The sequence below is a fragment of the Heterocephalus glaber genome, unplaced genomic scaffold (genome assembly GCF_053883595.1).
Source record: "Heterocephalus glaber isolate CG9 unplaced genomic scaffold, H.glaber_assembly_v1.0 deba00001600, whole genome shotgun sequence".
NCBI lineage: Eukaryota > Metazoa > Chordata > Mammalia > Rodentia > Bathyergidae > Heterocephalus > Heterocephalus glaber.
In genome coordinates, this window is record NW_028258372.1 from 16,657,131 (window position 1) to 16,683,009 (window position 25,879).

At 39.5% G+C, this 25,879-nt stretch overlaps 1 protein-coding gene across 6 annotated transcripts in view; it reads left to right on the forward strand.

The window, feature by feature from the left end:
• Nucleotides 1-318: 318 nt before the first annotated feature.
• Fam20b (FAM20B glycosaminoglycan xylosylkinase) overlaps nt 319-25,879 on the forward strand; it is a 40,108-nt gene continuing 14,547 nt past the window's right edge. Inside the window, exons 1-5 of one of the 6 annotated variants that reach the window (XM_021265360.2) lie at nt 319-525; nt 11,636-12,146; nt 17,994-18,080; nt 22,212-22,321; nt 25,702-25,873. In XM_021265360.2, coding sequence (XP_021121019.1) covers nt 11,770-12,146; nt 17,994-18,080; nt 22,212-22,321; nt 25,702-25,873 — 746 coding nt within the window. In that variant the 5' untranslated portion in view covers nt 319-525; nt 11,636-11,769. Of the gene's footprint in view, nt 526-1,218; nt 1,403-4,409; nt 4,431-10,141; nt 10,286-11,635; nt 12,147-17,993; nt 18,081-22,211; nt 22,322-25,701; nt 25,874-25,879 lie in introns of those variants that run through there. The other 5 variants (XM_004853367.4, XM_004853366.4, XM_021265359.2 and 2 more) reach the window with 5 other exon arrangements.

A 25,879-nucleotide genomic window follows, 5' to 3' on the forward strand; every position in this document is an offset into this window, starting at 1 on the left:
TCTCCAGTCCCTCTGCCTGGCTGCCTGACTGAGAAAACCAGGAAAGAAAAAGCAAAGGTAAAAGAGAAGCCAAAGCCCAGTTTTTATTAGCGGGGTGCGAAGGGAACACACAGAGTCAAGGACCGGTGCATATAGAGTTAACCCAAGGAAATACGAGAGGGAAAGGGTTAAGAAGGGCAGCCTGGATCAGTCCTGTAGGGCCCGCCTACTGGTAGGCGGTTCGGGGACGGGGAAGCGCCAAGTAAGCCCTTGGATTGGCTGTGGGGAAGGCGTTCCGCTAGGACCGTACCAACAGTCGGAGGCCGCGGAGGCGGGGGGGGGCAGGTGTGGGGCGGCCGGCTCAGCTTGGGGAGAGGCAGTTGCGGAATGGCCCGGCGGGGGGTGGGCGGGAACCGCAGTGGTGGCGGCGGCAGGCGGCCCTGAGAGCGGCGTGGGGCTGCCCCTCCCCGGAGGTGGCGGGGGCGGCCGGGGCCGCGCCGCACCACACCGCGCGGGAGGTCATGGAGCTAGCCTAGGGCCGGACAGGTGAGCGGCGTGTGGTCGGGGAAGGCGCGCGACCCCCGCCCCGGCGCGGCTGGCGGGAAAGTGCAGACGGGCGGGGCGCGGAGCGGGGCGCGCGCCCGGCGGGGGGGCCGCTGGGGGCGGGGCGCCTCCCCGAGGGGCCGGGCGCGGGTGCTCTGCGTGGAGTCGGGGCGGTCGCGGCGTCTCCTGGGCGGGAACCATGGCTGTCTGGAGCCCGGCCCGGGGCGCTCGTCCCTACGGACGGTCGTGGCTGACGGGACGCGGCCTCGGCTACCGCCTTCCTGGGCCGCCTGAGGCGCGGGCCTTACCTGGGGCCGCTTCTGGTGGCCAGGGTCTTTCTGGTGACCAGCTCTCGCGCCGATCACAGTCCCCAGAGGACTGGCCCGGGTTCCGCCTTAGTGTCCTGACAGACGCCAGTGGCAGCTGCCGGAGAGGAGCGCTCACTTGTGGGGTCTCCACGGGGCCCGCCTCGTGGCCGAGTAGCACAAGTGGCCTGCAGGCCCGAGGCTGGAGGCGAGGACAACCTTGCCCCTGGCCCGCGGGCTCCTCGGGTCGTGCATCTGGCGCTCACAGTGGGGCACAATTTAAGGAGATGATGTGATAGTCCAAAGTGGGTTGCACTGGAGATTTCATTTCCGGGTGTGGTAGCCTGGCAATTAAGAGCAAGCCGAAACGTTGCCATTAGTGATGAGCGTGAAGTTGTCAGGCTGTGTCCTTGATTGTGGGGTCTGATAGGAGACATTTTAATCAGCCTTCTGTTATCAGTCTCCAGATAGGAAGAGAAGTAGAAAAATGTTACTGTAGATGGAAAGTGGAAGGGCAGGGATGGATGGTCATCGTGGAATTCGACCTTTTACAGGCCACATCAACATCAGTATGGGTAAGGAATTTATAATTTTGGAAAAGGAGAGATGCTCGATACTGCCGCTAGGATCTAGGTCCAGATAATCAGTATCATCCCCACGCTACCAGTTTCCCTTTGGAAGTTTGATTTCTCACCTGGAGGGAAGGCACTAGCTATTAAAGTTGAGGATTTTATAGATCTGTAATTTCATAAAGTTAAAATTGCTATTTGTTAACCATGCCTATAATTCTTGTAAAGTCATACATAAATTTCCCCGTGGTTGATTTTTTAAATTGGGCTGGTGACCTCAGTGTGATTCTGTATTCCAGACTTTGCTTGAATTTACACAGGACATTTGAGCTAAGCTTAGAGCACTTCCACATATATTATCTGTTATCTAGACATATCATTGAGAAACTGAGGTATAGGTAGTAAAGATGCTTAATTATTTGCCTAGACTCAGGAATCTAAAATTAAATTATTATGTTAAATTAATTTTTTGTACTGGGAATCAAACTCTGGACCTTGCCAGGTAAGCATGGCACCATTTAGCTACATTCCTGGCCCTAAATTAATTTTTGTGTCCTCTAAATCTTGAATTCCTAGATGAAATTTTCTTTCCTTTGCCTTCAGGGCAGACTTCAGCTTTCTGCACTTTGTGTGACTATTGTTTCAGTGGTGTAAACCTTAAAACTAGAAATTTCAGCTCTTAAATTGTTAACTTTTTAAAATAGATAGCAAAGTGGTTGTCTCTTGGTGATTGCTACCATATCATAATAGAAGCAAGAGACTGCTGTTTGTATTCTGTGCTCACAGTTACAAACAGTAAAAAAAAGATTTTTTTTAAAAACAGGGTCTGGCTGTGTAGTTCAAGCTGGACTTTAACTCATTATGTAGCCCAGGCTGGCCTCAGACTTGAGGCAGTCCTCTTGCCTCAGCCTCCTGAGTGCTGGGATTACAAGTGTGCTCCACCTCACCTGGCAAGAGAGTCTTCTAAACCTTCTAAACCAGGTCACTCTGGAGCAGAATGCCTGGTCGTTTTGTGGATTGGGATGGAAGCCATGATTTCACACATTTTGTTATAATAGTTAATGTACCTAATAGTGGCTAATGCATAGTAGGTGTGTAGGAAATACTTGTTTGTTGAATTAATAGGTGGAAAATAGGGAAGCAGAAATATCTTAGTGCAAATTTTAAATTGTTTAATAGTCTTTTTATAAAAAGAAAAGAAAAAGCCAAAAAATATGTTTCAGATTCCTTTTGAAAATGTTGGTAATGTTGGTAATGGTCACATCAATAGCATCAACTTTTCTTCTTTTGTCCTTAAATTGAAGGTGGGTTTTCTGGTAGATCCTCCTTCCACACTTTCCACATCTCTCTTCCTCCCTAATCTGCCTCTGTCATCTCCAAGGACTAGTGAATTCATTAGTGAGGGCCTGTTGTACAGAACAGAAGGCCTTACTTTGCTCCTGAAACCAGCTTTGGCCAACTTAATGTCAGCATGACGGCTACAGTTGCCTAGAAGAGAATGTAATGCAGAGATCTTCTCATTTCTTTTCTTTAATGAAAACAGAAGAAGAAATGTCTGTCTGGACCTAAAGAATCTTGAGGGTACATCTGTCATCCCAGTAAGAGATAGAGATCAGAGGCTGAGGCAAAAAAGAGTCATTGAACTTTGGTGTGTGTTCGAGATCTGTACTTTGTGGCAAGGTAACAACCCCTTGAGAGGAGAGGGTGCTAATTTGGGTACCTTATAAAAGGAGGCCAAGGAATATGAAATTATGAGTGTGTACAGAGGACAGAACCAAGAGCGGGATGAGGCAATAAAGTCTGTCATTTCATCTCTCAAATGTTGACCTGCTGGATGTGTGTAGCCATGTCTCATTTATCCAATGTTGGTGGGAAATAAAGCACATGTAGAATTCTTATTTTAGCTATACTCTTTATGGAATGGAAAAGTTCTTACAGTCTGTTTTGACTTTTTAAACAATGTAGTTTAACCATTTCTTTTATTGTCCAAGGTAATGATTACTAGTATCCTTTACTGATAGTAATTGAGTAAGGGTTTGAATGACTGAGAAATGTAGGTTGTTTGTCCCCTCTGCTTTTTTTTTTTTTTGGTACCAGGGATTGAACTCAGGACCTTGTGCTTTCGAGGCAGGTGGCGGCACCACTGAGCTAAATCCTTGGCCCAAATGTGCTTTTAATAGTAAACCTATCTCTTTCAGGAGTTGGAAAGTTCTACAGCTCTGGTCTTCTATGGAGTAGAAGAAACTCAGATCACTCTGCTTCCTGAAATTGAATGTAAAACAATGACATTTGGCTTGGTTGGTTCTGCTGACCATTCTGTTAATATTAATATGTGAACTATGTAGCCACTGTTTTGGCTGCCCAAAGACCTTTTTTGTTCATTTTTTGTTTCTTATCCTTGGCTTATATAGTGAATTTGTCCCCTATATAGGTACATTTATGTTTGCACAGATCATCCTGTAGAAAAAATAATAAAAGCGTTTCTAGTGTTGGTTCTTCTCCCAGAAACCATTGTCAGTAATACCTGAAGATCTGGTTTCAGCTTTGTCTTATGTCATTCTTGGGCAGTGTCTTCTTGGACTTTCTCCATTCTTCTTAGCACTTCCAAATGGTCATTATTGCCAATCCCAGCCAATATCAGGAACCAGATTAGCAATAGCAGAAGCCTAGAAAGGTAGAAGCAGGGTATACAGAAGGTGGCAACTGTAGCTACCTTTAAATTGAGTATATACCGTTGGAAAACACTATGTATTTCTATATTTTTTACTGCACTATACATTTGAATTCATTACAGGAATTATTTTCATGTGTCTGTAAAATAGACCATCTTTAAATTAAAATGTTGCTAATTCATAAGTGCTTATAATCATAAGGAGCTCTCATTGATGCTTCACTCCTATTATTCAGCAGACTATCGAAACCTCTCACATGAGTACCTCCCACATGCCCTGCACAGTGCTAAGTTTCTTGTAAGTATGAAGACGAAATAAAACGTATCCCCGTCCCCAAGGATCTCATAATACAGAAGAGACAGGTATGCCAAAAAGTGTATCAGCGTGTGTGTCCATATCATTACAAAGTGATAGTGCAGGGAGCCACCCAGCCATCACATCAGCACAGGCCTGTTTTGAGGTTCTGCTCTTTCTGAAAGAGATTTCATGTGTATACCTTTCCAAGAAGTGTAGTGAATTGAACCTCTAAGATGGAAAGCATTTAAAAGCTGGAGGAAAATATTTGAAATTTTGTACGCCCACACTCTATAGAAATTGCTTTCTATAATATAGACCTTAAAAGTGGTTATGTACTGACAATTGAGTAGTGAAATGCCTAGAATATAGGAAGCTTCATTATACCCAGCTCATTTAAAGCAGAGTGCAAATTGTTGCTCAATTCCACTGAATGTGTGGATCACTGAACACTGCCTGTCTTGTTTATAACAGATCTTGCTAGCAGTGTGTGCTAAAATTTTTCTTTCCATTTTTCAAGGAAAAAAGTTAGAGGGTTTTTCTAAATTAAGGTTTAAATGGGACAGTTTGCAGAATTTTTTCAAAGAGGAAACAGGTTTTTTTTGTTTTTTGCCTGTCATTTTCACTCTCATTCCCAGGGAGAAGGACTACCTTAACCTTTCATTGATGCCTGGTGATCATTTTAGTTCCTTCACAGGGAATTGTTAGAGGAGTTACGTAAGGGACTCGTGATTTATAGGTATTATATGAATAAATATTTAAATGGAAGTGAAAACAGTAAGGAAAATCTAATACTCAGGACAACTTAGTATTATGTGGGAATTAGATTTTCTATACTTGCAACTTTTAGGTACTCTCAAGGCTTATTTTGCAAGCTTTAGGACGTGTAAATTGTCATCTTTACACAGTTTTCTAAACTGAAAACTGTTATGAAAGGCATTGTTTTATTTTTGTACTAAAGGGTTGTGATTTTTGTTATTTTTTTATGCTTTGGCTGAAGTACTTTACTATAAAGGTTAGGCATTATAAACTGAACATGTGTAGTTGTATGAATGTGTGAGGTTTGCCTTGCTTGCTTTACATGGGTCTACATAGTATACGAGTGGATTTTAGTAGAAGTCTCTAGTGTTCTTTATCTTCCTAAATATCTACAGTGATGGCAGAAAAGAAACAAGTGGCAGATAAAGTTTGTAATGAATGTATTCCTTCATAGAAGACATTAATAATAACTTACAAATATGACCTAACAATTTGTCAGTCTAATCTTTATTTATACTTAATGGTTAATTTATTGTTTTTCTCTTCTCTAGAGATTTTTTTTTGAGAGATGGTCTCAGTATGTAATGTAGGCTGGCTTTCAGCTTGCTTTGTAGCTCACACTGCCCTCAAACTTGTGATCCTCCTGCCTCAGTCTCCTGAGTGCTGGGATTACAGGTATGTGCCACCTTGCCTGGCCAAGAATTTTTAGTCACATGATTTATTTTCCTATATTCTCTCCCCTCATATACTTAATATCTTCAAAAGAGCTTATAGGAGCAGAATAGATGTGAGAGTGTGGTACAGCTACCCCAAAATATAATTGCTTAAAACAATGATTTGTTTTTTCTTACAATTATTTAAGTCAGCTGGTTTCAGCTGGTTGGTTCCTGACTATATGGTATAAGCTGGGGTCCTGTATGTGGCTCTTCTTTCTGGGAACTCAACTAGGACTGGAATGCACTTGAAAGCTTCATTTCCTTGTCTTGCCCTTCAGCTAGGTGTCCAGAATAGCAAAGGGCTGCTATAGGTCACTCATTTGGTAGTCTGTCCCAAGCAACTTTATATGGTGGCTGGATCCCTAAAGAGTGAAAGTGGAATCTGCCAGGTCTTTCAAGGCCTAGGCCGAGGGCTGGCACATAGCGTTCTGTTAGTCAAACCAGGTTACAAAGCCAGCCCAAATTCAGGAGGAAGAATAGACTCCACCCTTTGGGTGAGAGAAATTGTTGGTATCTGTCTTTGTATATAGTCAACAAAAATCTCTAAATTCAGATCTTACCTCTTCTTACCCTCAAACCTGCAGAGTTTTGGGCCGGGGATTTAGCTCAGTGGTTTCACCGCCTGCTGTGCAAGCACAAGGACCCGAGTTCGATCCCCGTACCAAAAAAAAAAAAACAAAACCTGCAGAGTTTTGCTGAAGCCAACAATTACCAAAGAAGTTTGGAAACAGATCTACTTAGGATAGAGGACAGGGAGATTATTTACTTAAATATGATTATATACTAGTTACTTAATACATTTTAGCACTTTTTGGTGAATCTGTTACTAGTCTTCTTCATGAAATGTTTGTAACTGAATGTTTGCCTTGTGTACAGTACAATCACAGTGCTGTGCTCACTTCAGCAGCACATATACAATCACAGCGCATATTCCACTTATGTGGTAATAAAACTGAGTGACCATTTAATTGGAAACCCTAAAAAGTGAAACTTACTTTTCCTAAAACTTTCACTTTTAGTTGCTTTGAACAAAGGTTGAGATTTCTTTTCTGTAAGTAATAGTGTGAAGTTGTCAACCTAAATCAGAGGGCAGTTCAAAGGAACACTGCTGCAGGTGAGGCTTGGAACCTCACTAGTGTCTTACAGAATCCCCATTAAGTTACTAGGTGTTGGGCAAGATGTTATGTTCTGTAGAAGCTACATAGATCATACAACTTACAGACCTCTGCACTGGCATGTTTTCCTATATATATTCCTCCAGTATCAGACAGACTCTTGAGCAGAGGACTTTATACTAAAATCTCACTTTTTCCAGTGGAATCTATTTATCTTTTCTCCAGAAACAACTTTGTAGTCATAAGTTTGTACTTATAGAATTTATCACACATCTAAGATGGCGGTATCTGTGGGCGAAGAATGAAAATAAATGAGCCTGTGTAGCAAGCAAGCCCCATGTGGCTGATGGAGTTGAGTGTGAAACCAGGGTTTAGTAGGAGAATTCCCTGCAAAGGTTTACTTCCAGAACTCTGAGACTATGCCAATTTTTAGTGTGAAGACTGTTTACAAATGTACCATTTGCACTACCTTTTTATATTTAACATTTTTTGAGTTAAATTATTGCCTTGAGTCTTCTTGTTCTTTGAAGAAGCCTCAGTTCCACATAACAGGAGCAGTAAAATATATAACCATAATATACCTGGACAGTGTCGAACTCTTTGAAGCATTTATAGGAGGCAGTGAGGGCATGAAATATAGCAGGCACACTCTCTGGGGATGCTAAGAAGGTTTTCATAAATAATTTAAATAGACCTAGTGATCTTGCTTTTATTTCCTTGGTATCCATAGTTGGGCGATCATCTGACAAAGTGGTTTCCAGAGTATAGGTATGCTGTTTGTCTCAAATGAGGTGGTAATATAGACTGGAAACACTATCTTGGGCACCCTCTCTCAAACAAAAAGGAGCAAAGTAGATCAAAGGCAAGATTCGGAAAGGGAAATTAAGAACTGTATACGAGATAGAATGTAATTAAATACTGGTTGAAAGGATAGAGAAGTTACCATAGAGTAAAAAGGAGACACCAGAAACAATCTTAGAGATGGACCTTCAAAGAAGGATGAAGCTTTACATAGAAGATAGGAGGAATGGGTAAGAGGAAGAGGGATTTTGTGGTGTTCAGGAGTGAGGAATGACACAGGCAAAGGGCAGTACCATCAAAGGGAGGACCAGAGCATGCTCAGTTGGTCCATTTGGTTGAAGCTGAGAAGAGGAAGAAGATGCCTGGCTTGAATCCATTTGGAGTAGAATTTTGATGCCTTGCTAAGGAATTTGTAGAATCAAAGGTGGTTATGTGGTTAGAAAAATTATTTGGACTGGATTAGCTTCAGGCTGGACTAGAAAAATGATTTGAGCTGGGTGTGGTGGCACACACCTGTAATCCCAGCACTTGGTCGGCTGAGGCAGGAGGATCTCCATGAGTTAGAGGCCAGCCTGAATTACGTAGTGAAACCCTGTCTCAATAAAGTAAAAAAAAAAAAGAGAAGAAAAGAAAAATGATTTTACTGTATTAACTCCAGGCCATAATGAGAGCCTGTTGGGCCAGAAAGTACCAATGGGAGGTGGGGTGCACTGCAATACGTTGATGTCTGTGGAAGTGGAAGGTGGTGGTAAAGAGCAATGTCAAATCATGATCTTACTTATTCTTACTAGGATGTGGTGACTAACTGATCACAAACATGGAAACTCAGTCTCTTTAAAACCTGCCCTCGCTGTGACTCTTCAGAGATAGTGAAATATAACAATTGAATTCTTCAGTTTCCTTAATATAAATTTTTATCTGAATGGAAGAACTGTTTGCAGCTCTGAATTGATTAATGTGTTCTTCTGAGTCCTATTCTAAAGATAATGAGACTTCAATAAAAAACACACAATCTTGGATAGCAGAGTTGAGCCATTTGTCTTATCTGAATTTTGGAGCTGCTCGAACTTCCTGTTGGGTTTGGTCATTTAAAAAAACCCAAAAACAGGCTGAGAGCATAGCTCAGTGGTAGAGTATTTGCCTAATATGTGCAAGGGCCTGGGTTTCATCCCTAGCACCACAAACAAACACAGCCCTAACCTATATGCTGTATGTTTGGATATATGTCTGTGTAGCATGAGGGTGGATTTTCTTTATTATTTTGCATGAAATCAACAACACCATTAGAGGATTGTCGGTAAACCAGATTTTCATCCTGAAGGATGTTTTATAGAAAGGGATACCTGTTTAGCTGACCCCTGTTCCAGAAATCTTCCATATGGATCTGTGGGTATGTGAATTGGGAGTGCTGTGAAAGTCATTGCTGATGGAGTTGGATTTCCACATTTCCTTTTATCATTGCAGCTTGAAATGCGAGTTAAGCAAATACAGTGAGTGGTACCTCAGTTCATGAACTTAATTTGTTCTACAGTTTTGGAAAAGATGATCATGTTTGTGTTTGTGTGGGAAAGATGGTCTTGGTTGTATTTGTCATATGATGCAGTTTGCAAACAAGACAAAATTTTGCCAGACTCTTGTTTCCCAACCAACTTGTTTGCAAACAAAAGCATTCATGAGGGGCCAGGGATTTAGCTCAGTGGTTTCGCCGCCTGCTACACAAGCGCAAGGACCCAAGTTCAATGCCCGGTCACCCCCCCCCCCAAAAAAAGTGTTCATGAACCAAGGTGCCACTCTAATTGAAAAAGTTGTGTCATTTAGGTCCTGTTAGAACTAGCAAAAATATCTGAAATCTTCTCTTCTAGCACTGCTGTTGTTAGTAATCACAGGGAACTGCTTTACTGAGTCCACACCAGATTTGATACCATCACAGTTACATTTTAGATGTACTTGAATTGCTTTTGTTTCAGCTAATAGTGTTAGGTACTTCCTGAGAGACAACAATGAAACAAAACAGGTGGCTAAGGATAATTAGAATTTGAATTTAACTCTCACTTTTTGCTTCCTTCATGTCTTAGTTACTTTTTCCTTGTTGCTGAGACAAAATACCCAACACCCAAAATTAAAGGAGAAAAGGTTTGTTTAGCTCAGTGTTTAGAGGTTTTAGTCCATGATCGGCCAGCTCCAAGGCACAGTGGTTTGCAGACAAGCCTTGCAGAGGAGAAACAGTTTGTGGCAGCCAGAAGGTAGCAAAAGCAAAAGGGGCCTTAACAGTGTCTTTCTGCCCCTTTTATCCAGACTACTTAGGGCATGTAGCATTCATATCCTTAATCCTAGTGCCCTTGAGCCTAGCACTGCACCATGAATTAATTCTCGTATCACACGCTCTAGATCCAGCCACCTCTGAAAAAGCCTCACCAAAGACTGCATAAGGCTTTGAGGGGGACATCTAAACACAAGCCATAACACTTCATAAAGATGAACAGGAAAGGAGTGGTTAACACTGAGAATAAATACATCAGCTGATTTACCAAGGTATTGCTCTTAGAACACATTTTTGCTCTCTTAGGTTGTTTCCAGCTGTTAATAGGGTACCATCTCAAGTTTAGATGGAGAATATCCCAGTCCTGTGTTTGCTCTTTAGTGATTTTATTTCTTCGATTAATGGTTTGAGTTGTTAAATGAATTGGAGAGCAAAACAGCACTGTTATCTTGTCATGTTTTTCTTGCCTCAGTGTTGTGCTGTCTGTAGGCATTTAGCAAAACAAGCTTATGCGTGTTTTTAAATGGCCCTCTGTAATGGAAGGCAACCTCTCAGCATGTAAATGAAACTGAATTATATGTTCTTTACACCCTGGCAAAAATCACATATTTAGAATTTTTAACTTGAGAATTGCGCAAAGTATGGTCAGCCCATACTGGAAGCAGCAGTTCTTTAGCTTTGTGGCATAATATGCTTGTTAATATGCCTGACCATTCTAGACTTAGTAGAGTTGCTATAATACCAGGTTTCATTAGTTTTCTGATCATATTCTACTGAAAGCCAAATGTTTTTCCTTTACTTAATTTATCCAGAGTTATTATCCATATATTAGAGGCATTTTAATTTTGAAAAATAATTAGTGAGGACTGAGACACATTTCTGAGTGTTGTATTTAAATACATGAGCAGCAGCTGTGATCCACCCAGGATTGATGGGTATTTGGATTTGGAGAAGCTATTACTCTCCACTGTACCTGTACCCTCTTTGGCATTTTTAGGAGTTTTTGTCTTACAAGATAATATAAAACTTGCCAGGGATTTAGCTCAATGGCACTGTGCCTGACTCAAAAGCACAAGGTCCTGAGTTTGAAAAAAAAAAAAGATATTATAAAACTTGTATATGGAGAAGATAACTGGAAATTTATCAAATACTGATGGTTTTGAATATTCAGAAGTCCTTTATGGATTTTGAAAGGAAAAAAATGAAAGTTAAGGAAATGTATCTGAATGTTCTGCTTTTGTTGTTGTTTTTCTCATTGTTTGGCTAATTATTATGCATGTGTAGCCAACAAAATGGCATTTAGATAGCTCTGCATGCCAATTAAAACATGGATTTTGGGGCCAGGGATTTAGCTCAGTGGCACCGCACCTGCCTTGCAAGGACAAGGTCCAGTGTTTGATTCATGGTACTGGGAAAAAAAAACAACAGAGATTTTGTGTTAAAAATTTTAGTGTACCCAGTTCTTATTAGTTCCTTCCCCAGACTAGTTTATTTTAAATTAATGCATGTTATTAAACTCAAGATTAGCAAAGTTAAAAGGGTAAGTAACAGAGACTTACAGAATATTCACAGTGGGAGGACAGAATTCTCAATTGAATTTTGCTTTGTACTTGGGCTTGCAGGAGTTGTGGAGGTGCTTTAGTGAAGAAATGGAACAATGTGTGTAATGATGGAATCTCCTTGCTAACCATCACCACCTGCTCTCCTTGATAAGTGAGCAAGAGATTGGGTCAGGGGAGAAGGAAAAGAAGTCAACATGAAGCTAAAGCAGCGAGTTGTGCTGTTAGCAATACTCCTTGTCATCTTTATCTTCACCAAAGTTTTCCTGATTGACAACTTAGATACATCAGCTGCCAACCGGGAGGACCAGAGGGCTTTTCACCGAATGATGACAGGCTTGCGAGTAGAGCTGGCACCCAAGCTGGACCACACCTTGCAGTCTCCTTGGGAGATTGCAGCCCAATGGGTGGTGCCCCGGGAAGTGTACCCTGAAGAGACCCCAGAGCTGGGGGCAATCATGCATGCCATGGCCACCAAGAAAATCATTAAAGCTGATGTGGGTTATAAAGGGACGCAGTTGAAAGCCTTACTGATACTTGAAGGAGGTCAGAAAGTTGTCTTCAAACCTAAGCGGTAAGTCTTCATTGCAGAAGCTGTAAGTGCTAGTTGGCTGGTTAATTTACTTGGGGTTTATGTAAGATTGTTTATCTCCTTTTCTTGGTATTATTCTTTTCAGTAAAATGAAAGGTAGACTGGAAGACCTACTTACTTTCCTAGTTCTGAAAGTATTACAAGTCTTTGAGAAGAAAAAATTTATAGAACCTGTTTTGCTTCCTTAGAAAGACTGAATTTTTTTTTTTTAATGTACCAGGGATCAAACTCAGGCCCTTGCACTTGTGAGACAGTTGGCAGCACCACTGAGCTAAATCCCCAGCCCTGAAGACAGAATTTTTTGACAATTAGACCTATTCTTGATTTCTAATTTATCAGATATCTATTATATGTCACGTATAAGTATAAAATTAATTGCTTAGGAAATAAACAACTTATCACCAAAAAAAAAACATGTGCAGCTAACTATTAGATAGGTACATTTCAGGGATACTATAGAGATGGACTAGATTCTGGATGGGTGACTAAAGTCCCTTTCAGTGGTGAAGCACAGATTCTTGATTCTCTCACCTATTTTTGTTTGATAGGTTTTAGGTTCACAGAAAAATTGAGAGAATACAGAGAATTCCTATTAATTGCCTTCCCACTAAATTTCTCCTGTCAACATCTTCTATTAGTGTAATTCATTTGGTATAATTGTTGATAATTGATTAATTATTAACTAAAGTTTAGTTTGTGTTAGGGTTTACTCTTTGTGTTGTCCATACTATGCGTTTTGACAAATGTATAAAAACATGTGCCCATCACTATAATACCATATAGAATAGTATTCTTGCTTTCAAAATCCTTTGTGCTTCACCTTGTCATTCTTACTGCTAAACCCTTAGTAACCATTGTCTTTATGCTTTTGCTTTTTCCAGTGTAATATACTTGGAATTATAGCATACAGTGTATAGCCTTTTTCATTGGCATCTAGCACTTAGAAATATGCATGGAAGGTTCCTGCATATCTTTTTGTAGCTTGGTAGCTCATTTCTTTTTGTGGCTGAATAATATTCCCTTGTGTGGATATATCACAATTTATCTACTCACCTATTGAAGGACATCTTGTTTGCTTCCAAGTTTTGGCAGTTGTGAATAAAAGCTGCTATAAATATCCATATGCAAATTTTTGTGTGAATTTAAGTTTTCACTTTATTGGAATAAATATCAAGAAACATGATTGCTGCAACATATGGTTAAAGTATGTTTAGTTTTGTTAAAAACTGTCTTCCAAAGTGGTTTGGATTCTACCTGCAAGAAATGAGTTTGTTAGGCCACATCCCCACCAGGATTTGATGTTGTCGATGTTTTGGATTAGAGTCATTTTAAGGAATATCTCATTGTTTCTTAACCTGTTTTAAGCAAAGAAGTAGGCCATGTTAGTTGCCTCAGTAACTGGTGTATATATTATAGTAACTCTTTTGGACTTCTCTGGAGATCTACAGAGATCGCTTATGTGGCAATACTACGGTATAATTAATTTTCTAAAAAAGTTTTCTATGATTATTCCAGTTCTCAAAGTTTGTGCACTAAACATGTTTTCATCTCTTGGTAAACTTGAGAGAATTATGCCTTAGGTTTCTTGCTAGTGTGAGGAAAGAAATATAGGGAAAAGATGTATAAAATTCAACTCCCTTTTCTGCCCAACTATCAGTAGATAAAAGGCAACTAGACCATGAATCTGTTTGGGATTCTGTTTGGGAACCAGTGTTTGTTTGCCTGGAACTGGGAAGTAAGATGTATGGAAGATATGGAAATTAGGTAAGCTTAAAATGCAGTAGACTTTTGGAGAATAGAAAAGTCATCCTGATTGGCTTTTGGTAATGTGGAAAAAGTATGGTTATGTGAGCCTTGGGATCTAACTTCTGTTGAATCCACACCATTTGCCGGGTATTTCATTATGTACTTTAGCATGTGTTAATGTTTTTAATCTTTAGGGCAACTTCAGTTCTTATTTCCAGAATAAGAAACTGAGGCTTAGAGTAACTACCTTGCCAAGGTCACCTCACAGTAATGAGTGGACCTGGGGTTTGAAACCAGATCTGTCAGAGTTGTAAGCAGCTTGTATTCTGGCATATACATGGAATTCTCTTAAATTTCTTTGTTTGCCTTCCTCTAAGTGAGATGATGTGGAACACCCATCATTAAAAATCACTAATTTAGTTTTGAAATTAGCAACATGAGCAAAGTGATAGAAGGCAAAACAAAAATAAAAATTAAATTTATAGAGAAAGAGATGAGTCATAAGTGTTTTGTTTAAACAAAAAGAATTCCTCTGAACACCCACTACTTGTATACTGGAGAATTAAGGGTGAAATGGGAAGTGTTAGAAGACAGAGATTGCTATCAGGGTGCAGTGTAGACCAGGTGCGTTGCAGGCAGGCCTGAAATGTTCAGGGGAGGTATAAGTGGAGGGAGGAGAATCCAGATTGATGAGTAGGAAGGAGGCAACAGAGAAATCAGCCAACTCTAGTTCTTACTTGACTTACCTCATATCTCTTACTACCCTGAAGCCATTCCATTATCTTCCTTTCTCTTTCTCTTTCTCTTTCTCTTTCTTTCTCTTTCTCTTTCTCTTTCTCTCTCTTTCTCTCTCTCTCTCTCTCTCTTTCTCTTTTCTTTCTTTCTCTCTTTCTTTCTTCTTCTTTTTTTGTTTGTTTTTTTGAGACAGGGTCTTGCTACATAGTTCAGGCTGGCCTTGAACTCATTGTGTAGTTCAGGCTGGCCTCAAATTTGCTGCAATCCTCCTGCCTCAGCCTATGGAGTGCTGGGATTACAGGCATGTGCCACCATGCCTGGCTTATTACGTTTCTTTTCATATCATGTTTTAGCATTGGAAATCTGACTATTACTAGTTGAACTGCTTTTCTTCACTCATATTAATCACTCTACCCACCAAACAAAACCCAGCCTCCACAGCCTAATGATCAAGAACCCCACCATCTAGTACACTTCTCCACATTGGGCCTTAGTCTCCCTTCACTCTTTTTTCCTGTCAAACTGGGCCCTATCCTCCCCCACTTCTGCTGAACAGTTCATGCCTACTCCCAGGGGCAGGATAGCTTCCTTGCCCACCCAGCAAGGTGTGTGAGCTTCTGCAGAAGGTGTTAACTAACGTGCACTGTGCATGCTGACCTATGTTGCTTTACACCAGATACCCACAGGCTGAGGAAGGTGGGGGTGTAGGTTTAAGTATTTGTACAAATTAACTCAAATCCCTAAACATCCAGCAAAATACTGTTCTGACCCCCAGGGCCTCATAAGATATTCAGTGCTGCTCTTAAGTGCAAATTAATGTCCTTGCTCAGACTCTGATGTCCTTCACTAGAAGGATAGGAGTGATTAATTGGCAGTTACTTTAGGAATTCTGTCAGTGTCTTAAGATGGATCACTCTGCTGAAAGGAGGATGTAAGTTCTCACAGCTAAATCAAGATATGCACCTTTTTTGTTTTAATAGTGACTGTGGTTTCAGCATTTCTGCAGCCTGGTTGTCCATGTCCTACTATGAGGTAGAAGATACATATGGTTAGATGGCATGTAAAGTAATGTAGTGATATTTTTATTTATGCACTTTTCCTTACATTATAAAAAGTATTTGTTTGCTCTCTCTCTGTTGCTATATCCATTCCGGAAGTAAATTGATTTTTACAGTCCAAATCTGAAGTTATGGTGGAAAAGGAACAAGGCAGAGGCCTAGGATTGGATAGAAGTTAATGAATAATCTTAAGACATGCTGAAAAGGACCTTGCAGATCAGCTAGTCCAACTATTCATTTTATAGGTGAGGAAAGTAAGATACACAATTCTAAATTTCCATATTCCAGCATATGAGCTATGGATTCACCTCCAAACTCCAATGCTATTTTTTCATTTTGATTCTTAGTCCTTTCCATTTTCCTTCCCATCCTCTCCCATCTACTCCCAAAGTTCCTGGATTCTTCTAGGGTTTTACATTTCATTATGAATGTATGCTAAACCTCTCTGATATTTCACTGAATGGAGGGTACACACTCATCACATATCTTCCTGTGACTTACTGGCATCCTAATACATATTCTAGGACATTCCTATCTTCACAGACAAACTAAACCTCTATTTAAAAAGTGTTTGTATGTCATCAGCTTTTACTGCAGTGATATTTAAAAATTGACTTTTAATTTAGAGGCAACCAATATAACCTTGGGAGCCTAAATAATTATTTGCACTAGGAACAACAATAAAAATGGCAGGTGTAGTGGCACACACACCTGTAATCCCAGTATTCAGGAGATTGAGGCAGGAGGATTGCTATGAGTTTGAGGCCAGTCTGAGCTACATAGTGAGTTCAAGGCCAGCCTGTACTACATAATGAGACCCTCTGCAAAAGCCAAACCAAACCATGATATTTAGACCATGCTAATGAGAAACTAGTGTCCACCCATATAGATGGTGATACATAGCTGCCTTTTAACATGAATGTTTTACTTTGCTTTGAAGGTATGTTGTGGAGACATTTTTCATTTGTATTCGAAGATGATTTAAATGGAAGATCATTGGCTTTTATACTACCATTTCCAATTCCCCACAGCTGTTTTTTTTTTTTTTTCTGGTACTAGGGATCAAACTCAGGACCTTACACCCTAAAGCTGTTTTAGCACTGGAAATCTGACTGTCCATAGTGGAACTGCTCTTCTTCATTTCAATCTCAACTTATTTCACAGTTCCTTTGTAAGCCTAATAGATCTCCCTTTGATTCAGGAATGCAGGTGCACAGTAGAAGTCATAAGTGAATTAAATATTTTTTCTTTATAAATAACAGGTTTAAATTATAACTTTAAAAGTGATCAGTAGTGCCAGGTGTGGTGGTGCACACCTGTAATCCCAGCATTCAGGAGGATGAGGCAAGAGGATTGCTAAAAGTTTTGAAGCCAGCCTGGGCTACATACTGAGTTCAAGGCCAACCTGAACTGGATAGCGAGACCCTGTCTCCAACAAAACAAAACAAAACAAAATAAAACAAAAAAGTGATTAGTAGAAAGAAATATACTAGTTTTCATTAGTCTTTGTTTATGTCACACATATGGTATAAAATCATCTGAATGCAGTTTAAGATGAAAGAGACCTTGGAAATACCTCCTAGTCCAGTTCTTAATATTATGGATATGGAATCTGACACCAAGAAAAGAAGAGTTTGCTCAGAGTTACCCACACAGATAATGAGAACCACACCCAGCTCTCACTGCTAGTCCAGTTTTTCTTCCTCTACATCATCATAAACTTAAGAAGCAAGAAAAAGAATATTATTCAAACTTCTTTTTTCCAAAAGCACCTTTGCCTTCTCATTAAAAAAAAAAAATGAGGAATATCAGGACTATTTTTCCCAAGAAATTTAAACTTCTTTTATAAGCCTTACCACAGCCATTCTGGTAAGCAAAAGTTCTTTTGTTTCTTCAGTTCAGTCTAATACACATTTTAGTAGACATTTATTAAGCACTGACTCTAAGTTTTAACATTGTGCTAGTGATACAAAGGTGCTTCTTGCCTTCCAGAAAATTACCTTGTAGTTGTACTTAAACCACATTGAAAGCCCTTTAGAGTGGTAAAAATAGCATCTTCTATGTTTTATTCATAGAATAATTGCTGAGGCAGATATAGAATTCTAGTTTCCTTTTCTACCTCATCTTCCCACCATCTAGCAGCAATTTGGCTAACCCACAACTGTTCTCAGGGTGTATATGGAACAGACTCAACTCAGGCCTGCTAAAGTGTGTACTCTGCCTCCTTTGCTGTCTGCCCAGTACCAGTGTGATTCATGTCTACACCTGTGCTTCCCCTTCCCTTTGCTAGGTATAGCCGAGACTATGTGGTGGAAGGGGAGCCATATGCTGGTTATGATAGACACAATGCAGAGGTGGCAGCCTTTCACTTGGACAGGTAAGTATAATCCTAATAGTCTTTGTCCACTTGGTTGCCTTTTAAAATCGACCTCAGTCTCTCTCTTCCTCTCTGTCTCTGTCTCTGTCTCTGTCTCTTTCCAAGTACTGGGATTGATCCCAGGGCCTTGTACATGCCAGACAAGCATTCTGTTGCTGAACTACATCCCCAACCCTTTTAAAAAATGTATTTTGAGGGCTGGGGATTTAGCTCGTGCCTGCCTCACAAGCGCAAGGTCCCGAGTTTAATCCCCGGTACCAAAAAAAAAAAAAATGTATTTTGAGACAGTCTTGCTAAGTTGCACAGCCTGGTAATCCTCCTCCCTCAGCCTCCTTAACAACTAGGGTTATAGGCATGCACCATGATGCCAGGCAAAAATCTCTCAAAGAAGTCAAAGAGGGCACACTAATAAGTTGGACTTGTTACCTATTTTGGATAGCTTACTAGTTCTGTTACATTTATATGAGTCCCTCGTAATTTGGGTGACACTAGGAATAACAAAGTAAATATTTTAACTTCAGACTTACCTTTATTTCATTTCATTACTGGCATGTTTTTTATCATCCTGACTGAAGATATTCTTGCTAAATAAAATGGCAGGATGAAAAGCAAAGTTTGAACTCATATCCCTGAATTGAATTGATCATTAATTGGGAATTGGCAGTCCTGTTGTTTGTTTTGTTGTGATACTGATATCCCCATACACTGGAAACATCTAGCCTGAAATATATAATGAGTTTTATTGTTCTTTATATAAATTTTTCACAGGTTCCAAAACCAGAGTAATTTTACATATCGGTCAGCCTTCGCATTGCTGGGACAAATGTCTGGTATACACAGTTTAAAAGAGGAAAGTTTATTTGTCTCACAGTTTCAGAGGTTTCAGTCCATGGTAGCCTGGTTCTGTTCTGTGGGTCTGAGGTGAGGCAGAATATCATGGTGGAAGGGTGTGGCGGAGCAAAGTTGCTCACTTCATAGCACCTGGGAAGCAGAGCAGGTTGGAAAGAGCCCAGAGAAGAAAGCGCTAGGAGCCAGATATAATAGTTTCCAAGGTCATGCCCTCATGACCGACCCAGACACACTCAGAGGTATGTTTTACTGATCTGTAAACATCTCTTAATCCAGTCAAGTTGATAATCATGATTAATAATCACATTCCAAAAGAAAAGTAGATATGAATTTAATTTATAACTAGAAAAATTATTTTTTGAGACAAAGTTTCACTGTGTAGTTCAGGCTGGCCTTGAACCCACTTTGTAGCCCAGTCTGACTTCAAACTCATGGCAGTCCTCCTCCTTCAGCCTCCTGAGTTCTGGGATTACAGGTGTGTGCCATCACACCCAACATGAAAAATTAATATGTTTTATTAGCAGATTGTTAGTCAGAAACCTCTTAACTGAATTGTCTGATATTCCAGTTACTCTTTTCACCAATTCTTTCAGACTGGTATATTGACAGACTTTAAAAGAAATTATTTACAATATTTGCTTTAAAAATGAATCTATTCTTAGGAGTCTGAGGCAGGAGGATCTTCAGGAGTTTGAAGCCTGTCAGGGGCTACATAGTGAGTTCAAGGCCAACCTGAACTACACAGTGAGACCCTGCCTCAAAAAAAAAAAGAAATCTGTAAGGATGCCAGGAGAGGGAAGATGAATTTTTTTGTCTTTTTCTGCATTAGGAAGAATTTTCTACATGTTGATACAATCTATATGCAGTAGAACTCTCATAGAAAGTGGGTCAAGAACACAGGCCATTAAAAATAAGCAGCAAGGGCTGGGGATTGAGCTCAGTGGTTCTGCTGCCGGCCTCAAAAGCGCAAGGTCCTGAGTTCCATCCCTGGTACCAAAAAAAAAGAACCAAGATACATCATGTAATGGTACAAGATCCCAATGATGAATGTAACTGTATTGTATACCTAAAATGTACCAATAAACTTAATTCAAAAAAATAAAAAAGAACACAGGCAGTTAGCTGAATAGGAATCACCTGTTGCTAATAAAAATGGGATAAATAAAGTTTATCCTCACTAGAAAATGTTTAAAATTTACTTAAACTATAGGTTTACTATTTTCACCTGCCAAAAATAGCAAAGATTTTTTTTAAAAGAGGATAATACTTTATTGGCACTATATTGAGATTCATATTCTGCTTTTGGCATTGTTAATTTCAATCTATTAAGAACTCTGGCATTTTGTATCAAAAATAATGTCGATTTTGTTTGAATGAATAACTGTTTTTATGTACATATTTAAGATACTTCTAGGAAGATGTTTCTAGGAAATACCCCAGGTGGTAATAAATTTTAAAAATATATATATATACTCCTTTCTTCACTGTAGTACTTTGTGGTCGTGAAAAACTGATAGCAACCTCAATATCTACAGATGTAGAAAAAGTTAAATGTTTATAATAACATGAGTTTTTGCTGCCTCTTTTAAAACCCAGGGGCAGAAAGTTGGATAAATGCTACTGTTCACTTAATGCACACTAGAATCAGGCTATCCAAGACATTATTTATTATTTGCCTGATTTCTTTACTCTCCAGCCTCTTCTTGCTTTCAATTTGTTGGGCATCAGCAAGCCGTAAAGACCCTCTTTTCCCCATTTCTGGACCCGTATTTTCGTATTACCTGATGTAGTAATTTTTGTTAATTTAATGTATGGTAAATAGTATCTCATTTTTATTTCCCCAGTAACTGACAAAGTTTATCTTTTCACAGCATCTCTAACTGTTGAATAAAGTATTCTTTGTTTTAAAAAATGGTTAGTTTTAGGGCCAGGGGTTTAGCTCCGTGGTACCGGTGCCTGCCTCTCAAGTGCAAGGTCCCGAGTTTGATCCCTGCTACCAAAAAAACCAAACAAACAAACAAACAAAAAAAATGGTTTCTTTTGATGTTAATTGAATGTGAGGTTTCAACTTATGACTTATGCTGTAAGTGCCTTACATTTAAAAGCTTTTCCATACCTCAAAGCCAGATGCTTCCTGGTCAACCCCCTACTTCTTTTGTTAACTGTTGTCACCTAGCCAACTTCCAAGTGGCACTGTGATACTGCTCTTTATCACTAAATTGGCTTCTGTTTTTTGGCCTGCACTGCTCAGTGAGGAGAAAGAATATTTCCCACACACCCCTGTGTCCCTGCTCCCCATTGCTTCTGCCTTGGGTTTGCTCTTTCTTCACCACACACAGATTTAGCCACTTTCTCTTGCCTCAGGGGTTTCTCTCAATTTTTATGTTATTTTGACAAATCTGTTTGACAAATCTTGCTTTTGTGCCTTTTCTAAGATTAGATTTAGGATAGAATCAGCAGCCCTAAACAGTGGTTTATTATAATGTAGCCATTTTTTTAAAGTTTCTAATGACATCGGGAAAGGTTCATGAATACAATGATGAGTAAACAGCAGGATACAACACTGCATACAATATAAGCTCAACTGTATGTATATACATAAGTATATGTTTATGTATACATGTAAAGAAAAAAGGCTTATGTACCAAAATGTCAGTAGTTATGTGTGTAGAATTATGGATGATCTTTGTTTTCTTCATTATCAATTTTCTGTGTGTTCCAAATTCTACTCATCTTACTTTTCTTCATAGATTATGTGTATTTCAGCCAGGAAATTTCTCTTACAGAAAAAAGATTGTTTTTAGTCATAAGACTGTTTTCAGACCATCAGAGAGAGGGACCTTCAAATGAGTCTCTAAGTTGTCCTGTGGGTTTGTCCTTTTAGGACAATTTGTATAATGTTCATCTGCAAAGCTTTGAACCCATTATGAGTTCAAGCCTAATTTTTTTTCTAATGCTTTATTAAAATTTATTTTTAAAAAACCCATATACTCCATAGATTTAACAGTTATTCACATTTTGCCAGATTTTCCTGATCCTTTTTGCTACATTTTGACATTAAACTCCTAAATATATGTTATCTCTAAGAAAGGAGCTCAGTGGCACTGTGCCTGCCTCGCAAGTGCAAGATCATGAGTTCAATCCCTGGTACCAAAAAAAACCCTCTTACCTTCCAACTTGCAGTACCTTTACACATCTAACATTATTAACCATAATTTTTGAGATTGCTATTTAAAGATACATTCTCAAAAGGTTTGTCTCTTCTTCAATCTTCCAAACCAGGATTCTGGGTTTCCGCCGAGCTCCTTTGGTGGTTGGCAGATTTGTTAATCTACGGACAGAAATCAAGCCTGTTGCCACGGAGCAGCTGTTGAGTACCTTCCTAATCGTAGGTAAGAAGATTATAGAGGACATTTAGATAGACTAGTTAGATTAAATGAGGCACAACTGAGCAAGCTGGTTTATCTTTTAGGACTTAAGGAACTAGAGGGAATGCAAAAGCAAATAGGCATACTGGTCTCTGATTAGTGGGGGAAATGGATTTAGAGGTTGATGGCAGGAAATTGAAAATTTTCTCAGAATATACACACTGTTGTGTCTCTGATGTAGGAAATGAGGTCACTTACTAATAGAAAGGAGATAATAACTTTATTTCCTACACTGAATCTCAAATTCAGAATTTGGCCTAAATCAGTTATTGTCTGCATATCATTGTCTCAGTTATTTTTTCATGTACATGTGTTTTCTTGGGAACTCCATCCTATAACCTGAGAATTTAGGGAATCTTCAGACAACTCTGTAAGGGGATGGTCTCTTATAGTGTTGTATTTGGGCCTGGAAGATCACTGCCTTACTCTACTGCTCTCCAAGGGTTAGCTTATAACTCATTTGCATGTAGCTGGCTATGGTGCATGTGGCCTCACCTTTCTGTTTTTTAACTCTAAGGTAAAGGATTTGAGCTCAAATTTCTATTCATTCCTCTCCACCCTCCCCCCATAACTGTTGGCCTTTTTACTGTCTCCATAATTTTGCCCTTTCCCAGGCGTCCTCCATTTTCATCCCTGCTGCCACAATTGACAGTATTTTATGGCCAAATACTATTCTATTATGTATTTGTACCACATTTTTTTTATCAATTCATCTATTTGTGAATACCTGGGTTGCTTCCTTATTGTGGCTATTGTGAGTAGTGCTGAAATAAATACGGGAGTGCAAAGTTGTCTTTGACATGCTGATTTCCTTTCCTTTGTAGCAGGATTGCTGGATCATATGGTAGTTTTATGTATAGTTTTTAGTTTTTTTGTTTTGGGGGGTTTTGTTTGAGACAGGGTCTTACTATGTAGTAAGACCCTGGCCTTGAACTTACTGTGTAGCCTGGGTTGGCCTCAAACTTGTGATTGCCTATCTCAGCCTCCTGGGTGCTGGATTACAACTGTGCGCCACCATGTCCAGCTTGTATAGTTTTTTTTTTAATCCCATTTCCTCCCTCCCCTCCCTGTGTACAAAAGCTTTGTTTTCATTTTTTCCTTCTATTTTCACATTTTTTTCCTTGTCCCTTCCTTCCTCCCTCCTCCCTCATTCCCCTTCCCATTTGAACATTTTCTTCCCATTCCCCAATATCTATTATACATTTTAGTCCTTATTTCCACTTTCATTTTCTCACTCCAGAGAAACAATATGGTATTTAAACATGTGTGTCTGATTTATTTCACTTAAGAGTATGGTCTCAAGGTCTATCCATTTAGCTATAAATGTCTGAAGTTCATCCTTTATGGCAGAGTAGTACTCCATTGTATAAAAAAAACCCACCTCTTCCTTATCCATTCATCAGTCTGTGGGCATTTGGGCTATTTCCAAGATTTAGCTATTACAAACTGTGCTGCCATAAACATGGGTGCACATTTATCTCTGTGGTAGGATGCTTTTAATTCTTTGGGGAAGAAACCAAGAAGGGGAATAGCTGGGTCAAATGGAACCTCTAGTTTTAGTTTTTTGAGAAATCTCCATACTGATTTCCACAGTGGTTGCACCAGTCTACACTCCCACCAACAGTGGAGCAGGGTTCCTTTTTCCCCACAGCCCCGCCAGCATTTGTTATTGGTTGATTTCTTGATAGCAGCCATTCTTTCTGGAGTGAAGTGGAATCTCAGTGTTGTTTTAATTCCCATTTCACGAATAACCAGTGATGTTAAACATTTTTTCATATATTTATTTGCCGTTTCTACTTCTTTGAGAAATGTCCGTTTATTTCAGATGCCCATTTTTGGATTGGGTCTTTAAATTTGGGGGATCTGATTTTTTTGAGTTCTTTATATATTCTAGATAATAGTTCTTTATCTGAATAGCTGGTAAAATTTTTTTCCCACATTATGGGTTGTCTCTTCACTCTGTTGGTGATTTCTTTTGCTGTGCAAAAGCTTTTTAATAAGATGAGGTTTTAATATCTAAATCCTTGATCCATTTTGATTTTAGGTTAGTGCGTGGTGAAAGATATGGATCTAGGCCAGAGATTTAGCTTAGTGGTTCAGCTGCCGGCCTCACAAGCACAAGGTCCCGAGTTCGATCCCCAGTACAAAAAAAAAGAGAAAGATATGGATCTAATTTTAATCTTCAGCATGTGGAAAGCCAATTTTTCTGGCACCATTTATTAAAGAAGCTATATTACTTCCAGTGTAGGTGTTTGGCTCCTTTGTCAAAGATGAGGTGGCTGAGTATGTCTGGAGTTGTTTCTGTATCCTCTAGTCTGTTCCATTGATCCTTTTCTTTTCCAGTACCATGCTGTGTTTATCACTGTAGCTCTGTAGTATAATTTAAAGTCAGGGATTGTGATACCTCCTACCTTGCCTTTGTTGCCCAGAACTGCCTTTGCTATTCTAGGTCTCTTCTGATTCCAAATGAATTTTAGGATTGTTTTTCTAATTTTGTAAGATATCCAGCGTATATAGTTTTTTGAGGAACCTCCATACTGTTTTCCATAATGGCTGTACTAATTTACATTTCCACCAACAGTGCATAAGAATTTCCCTTTCTCCACATCTTTGCCAGCACATTTTTTTGTTTGTTTTTGTTTTTATCTTTCTGATGATAAATACTCTTAACTGGGTTTATATGGTACCTCATTGCGTTTGTTTTGTTTTTGAGACATAGTCTTGCCATATAGTTCAGGCTGGTCTTGAATTCATTATATAGTCCATGTTAGCCTCAAATTCACAGCAGTCCTCCTGCCTCAGCCTCCTGAGTGCTGGGATTATAGGTCTGCACCACCACAGCCTGGCTCTCCTGTTTTGATTCTCATTTCTCTAATGATTAGTGGTGTTGAGCGGTTTCCATATATTCTTATTGTTTGGCCTACTTTTAAGTCAGGTTAGTTATTTTCATATTGTTGAGTTTTAAGAATTCTTTCTAGAGTTGAGAGTATATAGTTCAGGGGTCATATTTGCCTAACATATGGGAGGCCTTGGGTTCTTTCCCCAACCCCAAAAATAATCCTTTATCAGATGTGTGTTTTGCAGATACTTTTTGCCAATCTATGGCTTGTCTTTTCATTTTTTGACACATTTTTACATGCTGTTAGATAAGTTGGAATAATAATGGCCTATGTGGGAAAGGAAAATAAATGTAAAATATAGTAAGTTCAGGATCTTTATTTTGTCAGTGCCTTTTTACTCAGCTGATCTCTTCTAGAGACCAGCTCTTCTAGATTGTTTGGAAGAGAATTTGGTTTCTTCATTTTTTTTCCCTTAAGTGTATTTGGCTCCTTTCTGTCCTTTAGGAAACAATACTTGTTTCTATGGGAAGTGTTATTACTGCCGAGAAACAGAGCCAGCGTGTGCCGATGGAGACACGATGGAGGGATCTGTCACACTTTGGCTTCCAGATGTATGGCCTCTGCAGAAACATCGACACCCCTGGGGCAGGACTTACCGGGAAGGCAAATTGGCCAGGTAAAT